At 44.0% G+C, this 22,168-nt stretch overlaps 2 protein-coding genes across 2 annotated transcripts; one reads left to right on the top strand and one right to left on the bottom strand.

Annotated features, from left to right (window-relative positions):
• Positions 1-1,883: 1,883 nt before the first annotated feature.
• LOC307244110 (CCR4-NOT transcription complex subunit 9-like) lies at positions 1,884-5,952 on the bottom strand. The gene is made up of 8 exons (XM_080019153.1): positions 5,595-5,952; positions 5,179-5,358; positions 4,919-5,034; positions 4,324-4,433; positions 3,811-3,920; positions 3,079-3,177; positions 2,836-2,927; positions 1,884-2,402 (listed from the first exon to the last, which is right to left on the bottom strand). Exons 1-8 carry the CDS (start codon positions 5,610-5,612, stop codon positions 2,234-2,236), a joined length of 894 nt encoding a protein of 297 aa, XP_079875279.1. The 5' UTR covers positions 5,613-5,952; the 3' UTR covers positions 1,884-2,233.
• Positions 5,953-6,615: 663 nt separating this feature from the next.
• Positions 6,616-21,194, top strand: usp37 (ubiquitin specific peptidase 37). Its single transcript, XM_080019684.1, has 24 exons — positions 6,616-6,755; positions 8,005-8,231; positions 8,426-8,576; positions 8,735-8,823; positions 8,921-9,036; positions 9,500-9,577; positions 9,790-9,878; positions 10,109-10,202; positions 10,406-10,561; positions 10,906-11,037; positions 11,307-11,430; positions 12,010-12,266; positions 12,461-12,578; positions 12,703-12,782; positions 13,759-13,923; positions 15,045-15,098; positions 15,923-16,070; positions 16,248-16,464; positions 16,620-16,786; positions 17,530-17,590; positions 18,654-18,769; positions 20,550-20,619; positions 20,716-20,854; positions 21,058-21,194. The coding sequence occupies exons 2-24, from the start codon at positions 8,058-8,060 to the stop codon at positions 21,161-21,163; spliced, it is 2,901 nt and encodes a 966-aa protein (XP_079875810.1). The 5' UTR covers positions 6,616-6,755; positions 8,005-8,057; the 3' UTR covers positions 21,164-21,194.
• Positions 21,195-22,168: the final 974 nt, after the last annotated feature.

The following is a 22,168-nucleotide window of genomic DNA, read 5'->3' as shown; positions in this document are numbered from 1 at the left end:
CCAACGAACCTTGGGCGCCCATGACCCTGTCACCCGTTCACCGGTTGTCCTTCCTTGGACACCTTTGGTAGGTACTAACCACTGCATACCGGGAACACCCCACAAGACCTGTCTTTTTGGGGATGCTCTGACCCAGTCGTCTAGCATCACAATGTGGTCCTTGTGCCCAATTTTCCTGTTTCAAACACATCAACTTCAAGAACTGACTGTTCACTTGCTGCCTAATATATCCCACCCCTTGACAGGTGCCATTGGAACGGGATGAGACATGTTATTCACTTCACCTGTCAGTGGTTTTAATGTTGAGGGGATGTTTAATGTGGCTCATCGGTGTATGTGAGCTGCAGTGACAGAATGCAATTAGCTAAGATACAAAATACAGGTCTATCATAACAAATTGGTAAGCCTGAACCCTCCCCCCAATGAATGAATAAGGTTGATTTTTCTTAGAAACAGCTACACTGTGGTATGTTCGAGGCTAAATGGAATTATTTTGCTGTGCAAAATAAAGCAATATGCGTTTGACTTTAAAAAGCACTTATTTTAAAAGATGGATTTTCATCTCATGAAAGCAGGTAAGAAGCGACTTAAAATAAAATACAGTAAATATATGTAGAAACCAAAAACAATGAAGGTTTTAAGATACTTGTTAAAATGATAGAAATCCTTTCAAGTTTCAAATCTGAGAATTTTCAACAAAAACCCTTATTAGGTAAGTTTGCAGAATACGTTACTCTTCCATCATAACACTTTGTTGGACATGATATGCCGAGTTCTCAGTGGAGTGCTAATGTACTCTTCCACTTGAAAAGTCCCCCGGCTTAGTTTGATAATGCATTCAGCCGGCACTTTACCACTTAAAGGGAAACAAAGGAGAGGACAACACGATGCACACATAGCCCAACTCCCAGGGGGAACCCTTTTTTTTGGGCCGTGGATCCCTGTGTGTGTCTAAAGGGCTGTCTGCGTGTGCTGCTCAGTTGGACGGGGTGGGGGTGGTGGGGGGGTCGAGGTGATAATGGAACCTGTGGGAGAAACGATCTGCTAATGTACCGGTAAAAGGAAAAGTAGACGTGTTCAGTGTAGTCGGCGAGGTCGTTATACTGAGCCCCCGGGGGGCGCAGGTAAGTGCTCGTTTGTCCGACAACTTGAATACTTTTCAAACTGGTGTAGTGAAGCCTTCTCATCAGTCTTCTTCTGAGCAAAACATTCTCCTGATGCAAAATGACTGAGTTAGGTTTTTGTTTTAAGTGTGGTGATTGACAGGATTGTATGTTACTTATTAAAACTATGTGACTATGTAACTGCACTTGACCCCAGCCCGCCAGAGATCCAGCCTGCTGAAGTGTTGCTGAAGTGACCTTGACTTCAGAGAACTCAGGCGAGTGCATTACAAGTTTCACTACTGACTTCTATTTAAGTCTCAATACTGGGATTCAAGAAGAGCTTTAACTCTTTATAATGTTATGTTACTATACCCCAATACTTAAGCGCCAATTAGACATAACGCCAATCGACCGGTCCAAGCTTGTTGACTCATTTCTATACCTTCTTATAATATTTTAATCACTGTTTTGTGTCCATTTGGTTTACATGTATTTTCATTGTTTCCTGTGTTTTTATAGGTAGGATTTTTTGTTTTTATGCTGTATTTGTTTTTATGCCCACTCGGCTGAAGTATGAGTTTGTTTTAAGTTATACTAAATTTTCCCAATGGTTTCCCTTTTTTCTAAGTGTAGACATATTTATACCCTTCGTAAACACATGGTCTTGCTCCCATTTTGCACTTTTGACAGCCAGAAAATGAACAGTGAATAATAAAAAAAACCAAAACATTTAATACAAAAACAGAGAAGGAAATTGTTATTGCTTTGTCATGGAATGTTACAGCGGGAGACATGATACAGTGGGTGTGTTCCAAAGAATGGAAACAAGAGAAATATTGGTAGATAATGTCTTGGAAAAATAAAAGTTTGCTCTGAGAAAGCATAAGTATCTCCTTCCATTTGTGTAAATTGTCCCATTTATAAACGATCTTGACCACACCATGTTTTGGCATCTGTACAAGAAAATATATACAGCGAGCATCTAAGCGCTCCTTTACCACATGTACGGTGTGATATAAAAAGTGTAAACACATACTGAATCCGAGATTCCCGCAGTGGAGCGCGGATACTCCTTAATTTATTACTTTGTCGACATCATCAGGTCTGCGCGAGTCTTGGTGGGCGTGTCACTGCGATGACAGAGGAATGCCCCTGGCGTCGGTGACCTGGCTCTCCTGAAGGTTCTTGACCAGCTGGGCCAGCCAGCGCTTGGTTGTGGTGTCGTCCTTCAACACCTGGGCAAAGGTGCTGTCTTTCAGCTGGTCCGGCAGACACTGGCGGAGGGCTTCTCTCGCTCTGTGGAGGTCCGGCCACACAAATCAAGGGTTGAGGCCAAAATATACTGCTATTAAATGAGTAATGAACGAGAATTTCAAATCTGGCAGACCAGTGTGGCCGTTTGGTGGGCTTAATTGGTACAACTCATGCGATTCGAGGCTCAATTTGTTTCCCCCTTTTTTTTTTCCCCTCATAAAATTAAGCGACAATACAGTGATGCCATTCTGTGTCATTGTCTGTTATATTATTCATTAATTTATTGTATTTGACTACTTTAAATTCAAATGTATATTCTACACTGGCTTTTCTTCTAGAAAATCGCACAGGTCGTTTCTGATCTAACAGCTCAAAGCAATTTATTAAAATGTATATGCCGCGAGAAAACCCAATAAAGGTGTAACATCTGCAAAATGTCACCTCCGAGTGGCGACGTGAGTGAAAACTCTTCTACCTGAGATTATCTGAGAGGCGAAGGTAGCAGCGTACAACATGCTTGAGCAGGCGTGCCGACGGCTCCTTGGACAGCTGCAGGACCATTTTCCCCTGAAAAGGACAAAAATATGACAATCAGTTTTCAGCAATTACCCCAAAGAAACCAGCCTCCATGTTTACATTTCCATGGGGTCCATTACTGCATACAAAGGCATGGTGGGAAATACATACAATTTAGCCTTTTCCCACAAATGACACCTACCAGGATCATCGCCACATGAGAGAAGCGCTCGTAAGTCTGACATATGTAAGCCAGTCCTGTGTCGTCCAACAGGATCTTTTGCAGAATGAAAGTGGCAACCTGTGAATGAAGAGGGAGGGAACAGTCAAATTACATTCCTGTTTAGTATTTTTTCAGTATTTCCTTCTGGGGATGAATAAAGTATCTATGTTGACAAAACAGGTATCAGCAACTAAAAACAAATGCGATTATAATGTGCTTTTATTTATCATGAACATAGTCAAGAAACCAGAAGCAGGAAAACATTGGCTTTTCATTACTGAATATGCGATGCACCCAATCTTCGGACCCCAAAGGTCCGCAAAGGATTGTAGGGGGTCTGCAGCAAGATTATTCTGAGAATTTCCCACACCCCCACACACAAAATAAATCTGTCTATCTTTCAACCACACTACCAATGGGGAGTTTAGTTTTGTTGTGAGATTTGCACCTTTGGTGAAAATGGTTTGAGCTTTACTAGTATTATTAGGAGTTTTTTATAGGCAGATGTCAGAACCACTGACATAGACAACCTGAACAGTAATTAAACTGCCAGGACTTACATACATCAGGAGTCCTATAGAATTTGGTAAAATGTCAGGCAGGTGATGCTGAATGTGATACGCTATAGGGCTATAGGACTCTGGCATCATTGCTCGGCACAAATACGAGCCATGATGTTATTACTTGACAAGAACAGGCAGACATGTATACCGTTTTGGATAGTTCACTCCCAGATTCCATGATGCGCAGACAAAGGGGGATGATTTCCGTGGTGAGGAGAAAGTTAATCACTTCCTGTTCATCTGTTTTGACCAGGGCACCTGCAGCCAAGACAACAAACATGAGCGAGCAAGTGAAATTATTTAACTGGGCACTGGTGTGCATTGTGTTCGACTGGCAGGCTTGTTTAATTTTTTTTTTTATTAATTTGTGTCAAACAACCAGAAAGGAAGTAGGTGCTCTTCTTCAGACATCACTGAATGCTGCCTTTACAGCAACACACACCCTTCAGCACCCTAGCGGTTTTCTTACTCTTTTCAGTTTCCTTTAATCAAAGGAAACTGAAAAGAGTAAGAAAACCGCTGTTTGTATTAATGATACTTTATTCCATATAATGTATATAATAACCTCAACTCTATAAAAATGATATTTGTTTGGTAATATTTTGTTTGGCTTCTGCAATTTGACATTAAAAAATGAAGCGTCATTAAGAACATTCCTTACCTATGACTCCGAGGCTGGTGAGACGCAGGTATTCAAATGGTCGCGTTTTGCTCACAGTGTGCAAGAAGGGGTAAAGGAAAAGCGGGATGTGAGCAGCAAGAAATGCTGACCTGTAGAAATAAATAACACTGTTATCAATATGAACAGATTTATAGAAAACTGAAAACAAAGAGGCAGACAGATATTTAAGTTGTATTGCAAACTACTAAAAGGTATAAAAGACAGGGCTGAAAGCTATGGTGATCAAACGACACTTATTTCTCACTATAGGTGACGCTGTGCTGATTTAACGCTTGCAAGAACAACCTTTTTGGAGGAAAGTTTAAAGCTCAACATTAAATAAAATAGGATAAAAAGGAAAAACAGGATAATGAAAAAAGACATTGGCTTAAAGGCGGTCTGCTCTCCAGTCTCATCAAGCGGTTAATACGGGCCTCTATTTAAGACAAAACAGTCGGATTTGTGCTGCATCCAGCTAATTACGGACACGGTAGCAGCCAGCCAGTCCAACACCCCAAAGCACAGAAAACCATAAAGAAACACGTCCGACCACAAAAGCGTTATCAAGACACCATGTTTGTGAATGGCCCATTACCGTGTCTCTGGGTGCGAAGCCACACACTGCAAGAGTGCCAGAGCGTTGCACACTCTATTTGACTGGTGGGCTGTCAGCGTGGGAGGATTTATGGAAGGATAGATGTTTACTATCTCCTAAAATGAAAAGGAAAGAACTGGGTAAACAATACTATGGAGCTTTACAAGAGCTTTTACAACGAGGGTCGGCGCAGAAAAATCCACCGTCTTATACACAGCATGAAGGTGTTGAATTCATGCAACGCTGCAGGGGTGTGGCACCTGCAAGAGAGCTGCGATGGTCCCACAGGAATGCCACAGCATGGGAGCCAGGTCCGGCACCGACTCCCGCTTCTTGCTGAGCTCCAGCAGGGCGTTCTCCCTGGTCTCCGGGCTGGACAACTCATTTATCCACTGGTAGATCTTCTCCCTGTCCACCTGGGCCAGGGCTGTGGTTACCGCCTGGAATGAAGAAAAAAAAAAAAGGTAAACAAAAACGAGTGGTTGGTATCTGAGCAATCCACTGCGGGGAGGTTGGGTCTACATAGTGTAGGGGGGTTTAACTCTATAGCCGACCTGAAATCACCCATCAAACGTGCACGTTGTTGTACAAGCTAGCTGCCTCCGTTAAACTGACCCGACACCACACTCATAACCTGGTCATTAGTTGTGTTATGCTAGACACTGGTAGTACTTACTGCTCCTGTAGCTAACATCCTCTGCGGTGTGTGTGTGTGTGTGTGTGTGTGTGTGTGTGTGTGTGTGTGTGTGGACGAGGTCCCCGGGAGGATGCTGCAGTTGTATCGCTGGCTCTTTTCAAAAACGAGTGGACTTCGTTTAGTCACACGGGTGAAGGCTAACTTACGAGCTGACCGGCTAGCTAAAGCTAAAGGCGGACGCCCGCGCAAGCTACTGGGCTAGCTGGCTAATTCGCGCTCCCGTCCGCGGCAATGAGAGACGGTGCGTGCGTCCACATCGCAGTTTAAACTTGGAGAGCCGCGTCCATGCGGTGCCGCCGGGGCGCTTGGGCTGCGGTGTTCGCGGTGATTCGACGCTCCGCGCTCAACGTGCAGCAGAGACCCCGCGGCGTAGTCTGACGACGTGCGGCCAACGCGACGAGCTGGCGTGAGCCCCGATGCTGCATTCAAGTCCCGGTGGAAACCCGGACGGGAGGGTCTTGGCGCGCAACGACACTTTTCGAGTTTCTTTTTTTTTATTTTGTTTTTTTTTTGTATTTCTTTGACCCTAAATTGTCATATCTACAAAACTTTAAAATGCCGACGTGTCGTTTCACCCAAAGAACATTCACATAGAAAAAAAAAAACAAACAAAAACATATAATACAAATAAAAATGTTCACGATACAAATGAATACCGTGACTATCTTAAGGGCGAATTTGTATTGAATTGAGAGTGAGAGTGACGCAGATATTATCGAATTTAATTAAATAGTCTTTCTACATAGTTACACATCATATGCAAAGATTTTACGTTTTTATTGTTTATTATTCATTTCTAGGTTTATGTGTAATGTGTAGCCCGCCGGAGAGCCGGGTTCCATATTTCCGACATTCCGGCATGACTTGAACGCCACACAATGAAGAAAAAAAAAAAAAAGGAAAGCAACAAAAAAAACGGTGTTATCGCGAGAACTGGGGGCGGGTGCGCTCTCGGACCCGCCTTCCGGTGTAAATGTTCAGATTCCCGCCATCATCGCCGAGCGCCGTGAGGCGGACCGCTGTCAACAACCCCGCACCGGAGCAGGTGGATGCCGGCGGACGCGCTCTGCCGCTCGCCGAGGACCCAGAGAAACCGCGGTGGGACCGGGGAGTGCCGCAGGGAGTGAACGCAACCACGAGGTAACGCCGCGGCCGAGCGCGGACTTGCGTTTCCGCTGCCAAAATGACAACCGGGGAAATTAGCCACTTAGCGGGGTTAGCATGCTAACGTCGGCCTTCCCCCCCCCCCCCCCCCCCTTCCATTCAGCGCCGCTAGCGCGTCGGCTAACCGCGGGGACGGCGCTACCCGCCGCTCCGACGTCGCGCCGGACTTCGCGTTTTCCGCCGCCGCCCCCGCTCACCCGTCTTGCGCGATGGGGACTCCGCCGGTTCAAACGCCGCGGTTGGAAAGCAGTTGACGCTGCCCGCTGCCGCCCCCACACCCCCACCAGTTAAAGCCGCTGCGTTGTGCGCGCTTAGCTGCGGCTACCCCGCTGTGGATGTGGTCGGCTGTTAGCCGTTAGCCTGCTGACGGTGCTAGCCCACACCAGCCGCTCACCCTCATTGTGCAGAGAGGGTGCATCGCTGCAGACGGCCTCGTCCCGGCTGCGACGTTAGAACATACAGCGCGTTTCACACTCACGTGACTTCCAGGCAGAGTGGGTTCCGTGTGTGGGAGGAAACTCCTCGAGCAGCGCTGACTGGAGGGAACCTGCGACGCGCATCTCTTGCCATCATTTTGTTTGTTTGTTTGGAATGTGAGTTTTTCTTTGGGTTAAATTAAACTTGATCCCCTGTTACGCCTAAACGCCTAAACGCCTAAAGTAAGGTGTTTAGAGTCCTATTTAGACCAAGGGAGATGGGGAGGGAGCTGCTTCCCGGGGGCTAATTAAGGTGTGACAACAACAAACAAAAAAGGCAACAATGATAAAGTAATTATAAATGGGCAATAAACACAAACCTAAAAGTAAACAAAAAAAGAAGTTGGCAACAAACATAACTTAAAATCTGTACATATGCTTGTCAATATTAAGTGTTGTTCCTGAATCTTGTCATAGATGCACAAGATTGAAGATAAATTCATGTATTGCCGTGTCAACAAAGATGGTTGGAACTTGACTTAGTGAAGCTCTTAAAACAGCCAGAAAACGTGTCAGTCCAACACACACATACAAAGTTAGTGCTTTTCCTAAGGTGCTTGCATTGTGTGTTAATCAACGTGGTGCTCCTGTTAAGTGGAAGTGCCAGACTACCTGCTCATACATGCGGTTCCCGAGGGAGGTAGTCCTGAAGTTGGGGAAAAAGTCTTCAGTCTTCCCGGTTACTCCCAGCTATGAGCCATATGATCATGAAAACATGTAAATAATGAGTAATTGCCGCTGTATTGCAGTTCAACCGAGCCCCGGGATCCGGGTTCCGGGTGTGCCCACTGCACACTAAGACATGGCGGCCGTAGTGACCAAGCTCTCGAGCGGCGGCGCGGTCAACATCCGCTTCCACAGCATAGACCTGGGCACCACCAGGTGGAAAGAGGGAACCTTCGAGATCCTGGAGAAGGACAGCAAAGTCAGCCTTTGCCTTAGATTCAACTGCGGCGGAGCGCCCAAAACCTTCCAGGTAATACTACGTCAGATACCAGAGCACCCCACCAAAAGCAAGCTTAAATCAATCTATGAAACTTGTGAGATGTCGCTGTCATTTATGGAAACATTATGATTAGATGATTATAAGACGGTTCCATTTTGATTATGTATTTGACTCTGTTATAATTTAATAACATTTAGCGTTTTTTGGTTTTTTTTTTTCTACAGCTAAACCAGAATGTGAAGCAAATTTCACAGAGCGTGAACCGCATCATGGTGACTCTCAAGGACACCAGCATCATCACTCTGGATAAGATGCACCCCACTTTGGTTCAGAAGACCAAAGAGTACCTGGAGAAGCTAAAGCCCGGAAAGCAAGGTATGTGCACGTGGTTCTTCCTCTGGTTGCTTTTTCTGAATTTAATTTGAGGCGACCCCTTTTTCAGAATTAAGTTCAGTAAGGTAATCTAACTTGTGCGAGATCCATTTAAAAATCAACCACCAATTTTTTATGATTATTGGTTTTTTTTCCCCAAGTTTTAAAAATGTCCCATGGAAGTGCTAGCTTCAGTGTGCTTGGGAACCGGACTGTGAAAAATGAGACCAGTCCATCAGGAGAGAGACAGGTGACTTGCAAACACAAAATACATTTTTGGCCGTTTCACCTTTTGATCTATCATTTACCTTAGTTCCTGATTGACTCAGACTTGTAACATCATCCAGGCAACACAGAGGCGGCAAAGTGTGGATGGCAGGGAGGAAACGGCACCGCGGAAGCCCCTGGGCAGCCCGAGTCGAGCGGGCTCCACTCCCACCCGCAGTGGGCTCTCTGAGAACAGGTAGGCACGACCGTTTTGTAACTGGAGGCGTGTGCGTGCGTGTGTGAATTTTTGCTCTTGCAAGAACCAGTCAAGTTCTTTCTTGCTGGCACCACCCTCTGCCCCAATGAATGACAAGGTTTGGAAGAGGGGTGCTAGGACAAATAATCTTGGAGAAAAGCCTGCGTGAGTGGATAAATGTGGCATCAGTGTCTGTGGGTCCAAGTCTTTGGAAAATCATAGTCTCTCAAACACATTACTGAAGGAGCAACTGTGTCCAGTTCTCCAGTGTTGTGCTGCTCGCTGTTTACGCAGTAAACTGAAAACTGCGGGCCGGGACGAACGTTCCTTTTTTATTGTCTTAATTTGAATTATCATTTTCATTCATCATTTAAGTAATTTTTCCTCTGTATTTGGAACATTTATATGTCAGGTTGGCAATCATTTTACCTCGCCCGTCACAAAATGAATTGTTTTCCTCCAGGAGTGAGAAGAGGAAGAGACTCATGAACTCTGACAGTGACTTAACCGAGGACTACCCCAAGGAAAATGATTCGTCAAGGTACAAATAGCTTTAATCGCCATCCAGAGCATTTCTTAATTATTTTGTCTACATGTGTTTACATGACTTTTGGGCCTCTAACTGTTGTGACTCAAGCTTAAAAGTCACCATACCAGTTACGAGGATTAGTGTTATTTTTTGGTAATTGTTGAGGATCCTTCCCGTGGTTGTTTTTGAAATGTGTTAATCACAACCTTTTTACACTCCCTTAGCAACAACAAAGCAACGTCTGACCCCTCTAGAAAGTTCCTTTTGAGCTGCAAAGAGAAGCTGAAGCAGGCTGAGGAAAACCGAAGTTCAGGTAGGGCTGTTCTCTCTGTTTCATTCTCCTTTGTTTTTCATCTTGAATAAAATCTAAGCAAATGCATTTGAAAAGTTTACTGTACCCTGGATCCAGATAGGTTTCAGATACATTTCCAGACTGAGATGAGTAATGTAATGAGTTTTCAAAGCCCGGACCTGTCTATTCAGACTATTTCATGTAGTGTAGGGAGATGCTCTTTCAGCTGCTGTTTGTACTTGTCCCGTCAGCTCCGCTGGGGTCAGCTCCTCTCCAGCCCACATCGTTTTACGGCAGCAGATCAGTGACTAAAGATTACAGCCAGAGCCACTCCTTCCTGGACAGGTCAGAAACCTCCCGAGTCCTAGTAAAACAAAATGCAAAGTACAAGACTAAAAACAACTGATGCTCTTTCTTTTGTACGTTGCTGAACATTAAAAAATAAGCGCCCTCCCCATTGATAAGGTCTTGTGTAGCATTTGCTGATAGCTGTTATGCAATTTTAAGCATGCCACATTTAATGCAGCTTCTTCCACTGTTTTCATCAGGCCGTCCAGTACCACCCCGAGCCCATCGGTCAAAAGAAGCCTCATGCTGCCGAACCATTCCACCCCCTTTAAGAAAGTGCGTCCCTCTGTGGACTACGGAGGCTGGAACAAGCAGAGGCCGTCCACCCTCGCCCAGGCTCAGACCCCGCTGCAAGGGTAGGGATGCGCTGCAGTATACAAAAAAATCTTAACCAAATTAGCCGACAGCATTACTGGAGCGTGTCTAAAAATTACTTTTTCCATAGCCGCCAAATATGTGTACTAATTGAAAGCACCTCTTTATTTATTTTTAAAGTTTGGTAAATTAGTTAAAAAATATATGAAAAACTTCCCTAAATGAGGATATTGGCCTATTTGAAAGGCTTGGAAAATACGTATGATGGAAAAATGACTGCCAAGGCGACATAAATGTAACGGTGGGGAGCAAAAAAAAAAAGTGTGTTGTGAGGCCAGTCATACCAAACTGGCGAATGCTTCTCATCTTCAAACTGGTCTTATAGATTCTCCAACCTCGGGAACACGTGTTACATGAACGCCATCCTCCAGTCTCTGTTCAGCCTTCCCTCTTTCTCCAACGACATGCTGAGACAAAGCATCCCATGGAAGAAAGTGCCCATCAACGCACTGCTCAGGTAACATGCTCGCTGGTAGACTTGTTGGGCAATGGCGGCGCCCTGGATGGCAGAGCATATGAATACAATATGTTGTCATGTAGTATTTTATTAAAAAGAAATTGGAGCCAGAAAAGATCACACTTTCTCAAGGTCTTTATGAAGTGGAAGGGTTAAAAAAAAATAATAATTCTAATAAAATGTATTGACAATTTAATGTTGACACTAAACAGGATAGATTTTCAAATTGGTAAAATCTCACCCCACCATGCGTTTTCACGATGCTGCAGGCGTTTTGCCCACCTCATGGCCAAGAAGGATGTGGGTTGTCCAGAGACGAAGAAGGACCTTTTGAGGAAGGTTAAGAGTGCAATCTCCTCCACAGCGGAGCGTTTCTCCGGATACATGCAGAACGTAAGTGCGCATTTCTCCCCCCAAGTCAACTAAAGTAATAGTTAATAGTTCATGTAATTGTCGTACAAAAAATTGCAATCATTTTATTGTATCAAGATGCAATAATAATAATAGCTTATAGTGTAATAATGCATATCGACCTTTATGAAGAAATGTTTATTGGCATTGAAAATTTGGATCAACTGATGAAATGTGGGAAGTTAGCATTTATTTGTTGCAACATTAAACACTTGTCTTTACCAGTATGTATCACCCTGGTGCACGGCTTTGTAGGTACCTTCAATGCCTATGGCAGTGGTCTCAAACTCAAATTATCTGCGTGGCAAGTTATCGTCTCATGGTGGGGCCACACTGAACATAAAGGGAAAACAAACTTTAAATCTATTTAAAAATAGACATAGTCATGAATCAAGTTTTGAAGTTAGAACTCGACGGCCCTCTAGTTGGAAAGCTGTCGTTTCGCTCAAAAGTTAGCTCAATTTGAACATGAATGTGATTTTATTTTATTATTATTATTTTTTTTATTATTAATTTTTTTGATTTTTTATAAAATGTATATTTGTCGTTCTCCCCATGCAGGACGCCCACGAGTTCCTGAGCCAGTGTCTCGACCAGCTGAAGGAGGATGTGGAGAAGATGAACAAGAGCTGGAAGAATGAAGCGACCCCCAACTCCTTCACGTCTGCCGCAGCGTGGGATGACGGCCAGCAGGGGGCAGCACCACCGGCAGCGGGCAAGACGGAACCCGGCGAGGAAACGGATACCTCGCGCATCTACACATGCCCGGTGGCGGTCAACATGGAGTTTGAAGTGCAGCACACAATCACCTGCAAGAGGTAAGGCCTCAAACGTGGCCTGGGCTGTATCATGTGACCTTTGGGGGTGGGGGATAGGTAATATACCTTGTACTTTTCTGCTGCTGCAAAGGTTTTATTAGTAGTAGGTTTTAACTGAGGCCCTGTGGCTAACGCAGATGTAAATAAACTCAGGCGAAATAGACATGCTTGTTTCAAATACGTGTCTGTTGCAGCTGTGGGGAGGTGGTGACCAAGCGGGAGCAATTCAATGATCTGTCGATCGACCTGCCACGCAGAAAGAAAACCCTCCCACTTCGCTCCATCCAGGACTCTTTAGACCTCTTTTTCAGGGTAAGGGCGCGGTCTCTGCCTTTTGCTTGTGCTGTTTTAGTTATTTATATGCATACTTTTTTTTTTCGGTGGGACCACATCCCTTGAATTTACTGACAACTTAATCATTACTTCATTTTTGCAGATGGAGGAAATCGAATACTCGTGTGAAAAGTGCAGCGGGAAAGCAGCGACAGTCACTCATAAATTCAGCAAACTGCCCAGGTACATACAGTTGTTCCATTTGAAAAGGTCTATTTGATTTGTTTCAAAGTCTGGGTTTACCCTCATTTTCTCCAATGTTTGCCTTTTGAAAGTTGTTAGGGCCGGGGGGCAGTCAATGAGTGTCCCTGTTATGCACGGTGCTTTTTTGTTTCATTCAATATGGAAATTGAGTAGAATAAAAAAAAAAAAAAAAAAAACATTTTTATTTGCTCTCCAATACTTCCATTACACACAGAGAGGGAGACAGGCTCCGATCGTTCCCTTGGACCCAAACGTACTTGCATATTTGATCAACTATATCATATTATTTTCGAGGGCTTCAATGCATGATCGGAATGATAGAGGAATAGTGCCGGGGCTTTTTTATTTTTTAATTTTTTATTATTATTATTATTTATTTTTTATTTTTATTTTTTTATTAATTAACAAATTTATTTATTTATATATATTTAAAAAAAAAAGGTTAAATAAAAAAAACTTAGATCCGGGATATTTTAGAGATTTTTTTTTTTTTTATTAACTAAACTCATTAATTTATTTTCACATGTTAACACGTAACTGACCATTTGTATGAACCGGACCTTATCGGTAGGTAAAACTTTTACGGCCTGCTTCTTTTATCTGATTGGCTAACAGACCATAATGTAACATTGACAAGCCCCGCTGCTGTTTGGCTCTCGGCCATAAGTTAGAAAGCGAGTCGCACGGGAGAGGAAAGCGGCAGCGCGCCCTACAGGGGATTTCTATGCGCCCAAACGATAATATTTAGTAAAGGCATGCGGTGAATTTGGAGATACGTATATTTCAATCGGCCGCTCGGGTGGCTCTCTAGATACTGATCTTGTAGGAACTGGTGACATAGTGGTACCGGGTTTGTGAGAGAATGTGAGAGAATATTTGATATTATTTGCATGTTAAACAGATGGTGGTAAACACTAATTACTTGTCTTGTCCTTTGGCTCTTTCCTGCACGCAGGGTTCTCATCCTGCACCTGAAGCGCTACAGTTTTAATGCCCAGCTGTCCCTGAACAGCAAGCTGGGCCAGCAGGTTGTAATTCCCCGTTACCTGACCTTGCTCTCCCACTGCACAGAAGCCACGCGGCCCCCGCTCAGCTTGGGCTGGAGCGCCCAGGCTGCCATGTAAGACCCTTCATCTCCTCACTGCAAGTTTTTCCAACCTTTGATATGGCTGCTGAACAGGCATCCATTTGGTTTTATGTGATGTAGACTAGTGAATAATCTACTTTTTTTACGTCATTATTTAAGACACGTTTTTGTCCAAAGCAACATATTATTCATATTATTGTATTGTATGATTAGTCATACATCAAGGTACGCAGCCATCATGAGCAATTATGGGTTCAATGTCTTGCTCAACAACATTTCAGCATGCTAGCAGAAGGAGCTGGGAATCGAACCAGCAACCTTCAGATTAAATTGTTTATTTACATTTACATTTACATTTAGTCATTTAGCAGACGCTTTTATCCAAAGCGACTTACAAGGGAGAATAACATTCAAGCTACATTGCGACAGAGATTAGTGTAACAACAACATTCGTGTAACAATAAATACTGCAAGGTGGTGCTAAGTAATTGTAGGTTAGGACAGGAGGTACTCACTGAAGAGCTGGGTCTTCAGGTGCTTCTTAAAGACAGAGAGGGAGGTCCCCGCTCTGGTCATTTTTGGCAGCTCGTTCCACCAACGTGGAACTACAAATGAGAATAGCCTGGATTGCCGTGGCTGTATGGCCGGCAGAGCCAGGCGACGCTCATTTGACGAGCGCAGCATCCGGGGGCAACATGTGCTCTTACAAGAGCATTTAAGTAGGCGGGAGCATTCCCAGCAATCACTCTGTAGGCCAGCATGAGTGACTTGAACTTGATGCGGGCGGCTACAGGTAACCAGTGGAGCTCGATGAGCAGCGGAGTGACATGTGCCCTCTTTGGTTGAACACCAGTCGCGCCGCCGCATTCTGTATCATCTGTAGTGGCTTCACCGCACAGGCCGGCAAGCGTGTTAAGAGGGCGTTGCAGTAGTCGAGACGGGACATCACCAAGGTTTGTACCAGCAGTTGAGTGGCATATTGGGTCAGGTACGGCCTGACTTTTCGGATGTTGAGTAGTGCGAAGCGGCAGGACCGGGAGACGTTTATTTGACCCGATAGTCTTAAATGGACGATCGATCGATGGAAGGCATACAATGTCGGAGAAAATCATGATGCATGCACCTCCTTAACTTTTTCTTCTTTTCTGATAAAGGTCTCGAACACTGAAGACCTCCCAGTCTGTAAATTCTTCCTCGGCACCCCTCAGGTACGACGACAAATTTGAATGATGCTAAAATAGTGACTTTAATAAAGTATTTTCAATTTGAAGTAATTCAAATTGATATACACTCACACAGAACTTTATTAAGACCACCTGTACACCTACTTATTCATGTAATTTGTGTGTACGCAATGCATGAAATCATGCAGATACGGTCAGCAGCTTCATTTAATGTTCACATCAACCATCAGAATGGGGGGGCGGGTGATCTCAGTTTTTTGACCGTGGCCTAAATGTTGGTGCCAGACTCAACCTTTGATATATATATTTTTTTCTTGGCACACTTTTGGCCCGTTGATACCAATAAATCATCACTTGGATGCCACAGCCTATTTGAGTATTGTTGCTGACCATGTGCATCCCGTCATGGCCATAATTTACCGTCTTCTAATACCTACTCTCAGCATGATTATGCACCACATCACAAAGCAAAAGTGGCTTCAGTCACCGGATCTGAATCCAATAAAACATCTTTGGGAGGTGATGGAACGAGAGCTTCGCAGCATGAATGTGCAGCTGACAAATCTGTAGGAATTGCGTGATGCAATCATGTCGACATGGACCCCAATCTCAAAGGAATGTTTCCAACATCTTGTGGAATCCATGCCAAGAAGAATTGAAGCGGTTTTGAGTGCAGAGAGGCCCCACCCAGTATTAGTATAGTGTTCATAATAAAGTTCTCAGTGGGTGTTAATAAACATGTATTGAAATAGCTCGCTGCAAACATTGAGAGATTACCCAGGTTTGAGGGAAGGGGTAATTTAATCTTCCTGTTAAGTCTTATCATAGTGGTCTTGGTGGCTGTGTAGGAGGGTTGGTGGGAAGGCGGCCAACTCAAGCTGCAGCTCCATCCTTCTGGACTCTGATAGCGAGGAAGAGTGCAACAGGAAGGTGATCGGGAGCCGCAAGCGACGCCTCAGTGACTGTCTGCCTGAGGAGGAGGAGCGCTCAGAGGAGGTGGGCATTTTGACTAAACACAGTTCAATCTTGTTTCATTAGATGGTTCAAAGTCAATTTAAGTGTTTTACTTAACGGAAATTTGACAACCCTGCACGGGTTCAGAGCTAGACGTGTTATTGCTGCTCTACATTTTCTATGGAATATTATTTTTATTTTGAACTTTTGTGTGTTCAGCGTGGGGTGACTGTTGAACAAGCGGACTTCAACGGGATAAACGATGATGAGATGTTGGCTGCCGTGCTGGAAATGAGCCGTCAGGAGGCGGGGCTTTCAGCTCCGTCCCCCTTGGACGAGTCGACCAGCAGCCCTGACACGGGCTTTGGTGACACGGATGCCCATGACTTGGCCTATCACACAGAACTGATGGAGGCAGACAGTAAACAGCCTGCAGGTGGACAATTTCTACATTAATAAGAAAAACAATAATCGTGTTATAAATCAGTGTATACAGCTGAATATTATAAGCAGACTGTCAGTGAATATGAAATTGGTTTATTAACACCATAACTGACCATGGCTGTAATAACTGAACGTTGCGTGTTGCAGATGTATTGGAGTCCCTGGACCTGACCATGGATGAGAACAAGGAGAATCAGACCCCCGACGGGGTGCAGCAGCAGGGGGAGCTGGACTGGGTTCAGCAGTACAGCCTGGACCAGGAGCGGGAGGAGCAGGAGCTGCAGCAGGCTCTGGCCCAGAGCCTCCAAGAGCATGTAAGACCCACGTGCCAGTTCTATTGCTCGTCCACACCAAATCGGATACTTTTTTTTTTTTTTTTTTTTAAACAATCAATCATTTGTTTTGATCAGAATAAGCATGTTATAAATGTCTAGGTTAAAGCAAACCTACATTTAATCAAATCATTTAATCTATTTTGATCTCCTGGTCAGAGCAGAACCTTTTAGACCTGAGGTTCTTTACGTCAGAGCCCAGATGGGCCTCTGAACTTATTAACATGTTTGTACAGTTTTATTGACTGTATTTACTACTTCTGTTTAATATGCTGCACAGGCTTGCTTGTTCCTTTGGCATTCCAAAGCATCATGGAATAATATAAAAACATTCTAAATTTGAACAGAAAGAAAATGGTACAAAACTGCCCTTTCATTGGCTGGTTTACTGCTTATAATGTTAAGACTATACATTTATTTTATATGAATCCAGATTTTTTTGTTTTAATACAAAAAAATGTTAATAAAGGATACATTAGTTTTCATCATCCATTGCCATAATAAATAAAGGTGCAATATAATTAACTGTCTGCTGTCAGTTTAAAAGGCGCACTACCTTATTTCACACTTGCAATAAGAGTCCTGTGAAATGGCACTGTATGAAACCCAAATCCATGAATATACATTGTAGCTCGAACTAGAACGCACAAAATTGGAAACATCTCTTTGTCTTGGCCTGCCAAAAGTCCAAATTGTATTGAAGTGTTTTTCTTTTCCCTTCCTAGGAGGCTCAAGAGATGAGGGAAGATGACGATCTGAAGAGGGCCACAGAGCTGAGTTTGCAAGGTAAAAATTATAACCATATATTTTATATAAAGTATATTTTTACTGTAAGTAAAGAAACTCAAATGGTACTCGATTTGAACAAGCATTGAGTATGAATCGATGATATTTAAAGATTTATTCGATCAATTGGATAAATTGGAAAAACAGTGACTCCAAAAAGGAGGGTCTGGGAAAGGTCAACAATGTGTTTTCTTTTATTTCCGATAGCTATAAGATGTTGAGTCTGTCAAGAAATGGTATTGAGCCAAATTATTTTAATATCCCACCATTTACACAGATCGGCCACAATATTAAAACCAGTGACAGGTGAAGTGAATAAAATTGCTCATCTGGTTCCAGTGGCACCTGTCAAGGGGTGGGATGTATGAGGCAGCAAGTGAACAGTCACTTCTTGAGGTTGATGTGTTGGAAGCAGGAAAAATGGTCAAGCGTAAGGATCTGAGCCACTTTGACAAGGACCACATTGTGATCCTAGACAACTGGATCAGAGCGTCTCCAAAAACAACAGGTCTTGTGGGGTGTTCCCGGTATGCAGTGGTTAGTACCTCCCAAAAGTGGTCCAAGGAAGGACAACCGTTGAACCGGTGACACGGTCATGGGCGCCCACGGTTCATTGATGCACCTGGTCCGATCCCACAAATTGGTGGAAAAAGTTAATGCTGCTATGATCCAAAGGTGTCAGAACACACAGTGCACCACATTTACATTTAGTCATTTAGCAGACGCGTTTATCCAAAGCGACTTACAATTGTTCAAACACCGACGGACGCAGCCATCAGGAGCAATTAGGGGTTAAGTGTCTTGCTCAAGGACACTACAGCATGCTAGCAGGAGGAGCCTGGGATCGAACCAGCAACCTTTGGATCACTAGACCACCAGCTCTACCTCCTGAGCTACCATCCCCACACATCCCCACCACAGCTTGCTGTGTATGGGCTGTGTAGCTGCAGTCAGTGTCCATGCTGACCCCTGTCCACCGCTGAAAGCTCCTACAATGGACACGTGAGCGTTAGAACTGGACCATGGAGCAATGTTAAAGCTTGCCTTCTGTTATCCCCGCCAGAGTTCAACAACTCTCTCCCAGAGCTGCTGTGCTCGGACGAAGACTCGGGCAACGAGGACGTTCTTGACATGGAGTACAGTGAGGCGGAGGCAGAGGACCTGAAGAGGAATGCTGAGGTATGATGCGGCTGGATTTAAAGATGGAGCAGCTATTTGGTTTATTTTTTACATAGAATATTATAGAACCATGATGTTATTGTCTCCCAGGTGCTAATGCACTTAAAACACGCACGCACGCAGTGTGCTGACTGGAGAATTTTGGCTTTTGCATTTCTCCCATCCTAGCTGTCCTTCCTCCAGGAGCAGTGAGCAGTAGATGTTTACCCCCCAATGTTTTCCATTGCCAATTTTTTGTCAACTTGTCACTTTCTACTGCATTAACCACAAATACATTTAAACTTACTCAATTTCTTGCAAACATTTTGATTGCTTGCTGGCTGCTTGGGAAAACGTTGCATACTTCTTAGACGAAAAGATGACGCCATTGGGAAATTCTTCACAGGACGTTTGCAAGCAAAAATGACATCTTTGGGTTTTCTCTGAAATCTTGATGGGAGTGATCCTGTGCAAAAAGCCGCAACAGGATCGTCACAGTATTTCTTGGCCGGACTTTCCATTTCGCCTGACTTGTGTTTCCAACTGTTCTTCTGGCTACGTGGCGCGTATTCATTTGTCAGTTTGTGTGTTTTCCCCACAAAGGGCAACATGTCCTAGGTGTTGGCGTTTTGTTCAACATGGAGAAGATGTCATCTATGCTCAGTGGACGGTGTCTCTCAAACAAGTGAACTGTAACAGAAATGCACTTCATATATCTTTATAGTTGATATTTAGATTTACTTAAAACAAAGGATAATGCTGAAATCAAATGATGAAATTGAAGACATAATGAAGACAATTGCCATTTAATGAATCCAGGGAAGGTTGTTGTTTTTTTTCCCCTACATAAAGCAGTGTGGAAGTCACGGCCATATGGCAAAGATGGTGCTATAGCGCCCCCTAATGGATGATTCCTCCCACATTTGACAAAGTAAATGCTGGTACATTGGTGCATATGACCATCCAATGTGATGCATATCAACCACTGCTAACTCTGTCTAATTGATGGTGCAATTTGAATGGCTGGTGGTGGCCATTTTGTTTCTTTGGACCAAATTTGGAGGTGGTGGCCATTTTGAGGACAATGCCCAATAGGTACAGACATTTAGAAGAAGAAGAAACAGTCTTTATTAGTCACGCAACACACCACACTACAACACATGCTTGCACACACGCACACACACACGCACATGCTTTGATGGTGGCCGGTGAAATGGATTCTCTGCTTTTGACCCATCCTGGCTTGTCCTTCCTCCGGGGGCACAGCCAGGAGCAGTGGGCAGCATACGTGGACGCGCATTTGTGAACTTTGAAAATAAATTGTGGCCAAACTGTGGGGCATAGCAGAAATGTCCTTTTGAATAAATTGTATTCGGGGACATTCAGTCGAGAATGTTTGAACAATGGACAATCTGTAGGAGGAAGACGTTTTGGACAAAAATGCGCTCCAGGACTCGGCACAGGGACCCAAGGAATACATGGATGCAAGAGTTGTTTCTACGACAGGCGGTTCAGAAGTTATAAGACAAAACGTAAAAGTGGACGTTAACGCGCGACCATCTGGCCGATGAATCCCGTGTGGTTTTTTGTTTTTTTTTTCTTCCTCCCCTAGTTTCAGAACATGTCTAAACTTCTATCATCTAAGTTTAGCGTCCGTGGGTTTTCCCGGTTGCCAGCGCCAGGCACTTTCAGCCGGAGACCGACTAGGAGAATAATAGATCTGACCCAAAACAACAGCGTTCCCGCCCTTCTGGCTGGAGCCGTAATGATGATGATGATGATAACGTCTCTTTTTCCACAGAGTGGAGACCTGGCAAACTCATTCAGACTCATCAGTGTCGTCAGTCACATTGGAAGCAGCTCGTCTTCTGGTGAGAGCATGTTCTGGTTTTTTTTGGGGGGGGGGGCGTCCCCTGTACGGTAAACAAAGTATAAAACATCGGTGTGGACGGACCTTCTCCCACCAGGACATTACATCAGTGACGTATTCGACATGAAGAAGCAGTCCTGGCTGACCTTCAACGACCTGGACGTGTCGCGCACACAAGAAGCCGCCGTCCAGCGCGACAGAGACCGCAGCGGATACATTTTCTTTTATATCCACAAGTGAGTTCGATTGAATGAGCATTGTGTATTGAAAACCTCCCCCCACCCCCCCCGGTAAATGTACCGTGTGTCTGTCTGGCCCGTTTGACATTCGTCCATCGCTGTACTTATTTTAATTTATTTTTTTTTTAAAGCTGCACAGAAGCACAACCTGGTCAGCTTTGTGGAGGAACCCCAGCCTTCATCTTTGTTTCTCCCTGCAGAGATGTGTTCGAGGAGCTGTCCGAGATGGAGAAGACGGGAGCCAGCAGCAGCAGCAGCAGCAGCAGCAGCTCAGAAGCCGGTCGGAGTGTTCTCCAACCCCTCTGAGCACCGTTTAGTAATCCCGCCCACACGCGCTCTCTCCCGGCCCCCGTCGGTCTCCAGCGAGGGTGAACGAACTCAAGTACTACTGATTGCCGTCCATCGCGGTGGTCTCCAGGCACTTCCCTCCCTCTGCAGATCGCTAGAAGCGGGTTCTGTTTGGAGTCTGCCGAGACTCTCGACCAGAACGGAAATTTCAAAAGAAGAAAGAAGTTGTAAAAAGTTTGTTCTGTGATACAATTTTTGCCTCCACATTTGTGGCTGGAGCTTTTCTTTGCTATGATTTTATTGAACTATTTTGTAAATTAGTTGTTTTTCTTTTTCTCCCATTTATTTTTTTACTTATGAATGTGTTGTTCATTCAGGGCGTCACTTCATAGCAACTATTAGACACAAGATGGTGCTGGTCCTCTTTGGATTGTATTGTTTTTGTTTTTTTTTCCCTTCCCCTCTCGTTTTAATTTCCTCTATAAAACATTAAATAAAGATATTCTATGTTGGAGTATAAGCTAATTTAGAGCTAGAAGGTTGTGTATTCAGCGGGTATATATGGTGCAATATTTATGTTATGCACACTTCTGATCAGCTCTGTTTCTGTACTGCAGTATCAGTGGGGTCCTTTTCCCAGATGCTTTCTATGCTTTACTCATTAATGGTCTGCGTGTAGCTCTTATTTATGTTTTATAAATCTAAACACTTAACAGGCTCCATAGTTTAAAAATAAATAAGGTATCTTGTGTTTTATGAATTGTCTTTCCTAGGGGGGGGTCATCCCCTAGTGCCTCCCAGTACAAACATGATTAAATATAAATATGTATGCAGAGCTTTACTCTGGAAGTTGCACAACCACTCTATCTAGAATGTTTGTCGAACCTCACAAAATGCAATTTTACGTGTCTGAGAAAAGGGTTTGTTTGCCCAAGAGCTAACATTTTATATTTATTGCCACATAGGGTTTTAAGTTATTGTGGCTAATCATTGTAGCACAAAGCTGTTTGACCCTAATCCTCC

This window comes from Zeus faber, assembly GCF_960531495.2.
Source record: "Zeus faber genome assembly, chromosome: 18".
NCBI classification, from domain to species: domain Eukaryota; kingdom Metazoa; phylum Chordata; class Actinopteri; order Zeiformes; family Zeidae; genus Zeus; species Zeus faber.
The sequence above is the reverse complement of the archived record's forward strand: the minus strand, read 5'-3'. Positions and strand labels throughout refer to the sequence as shown.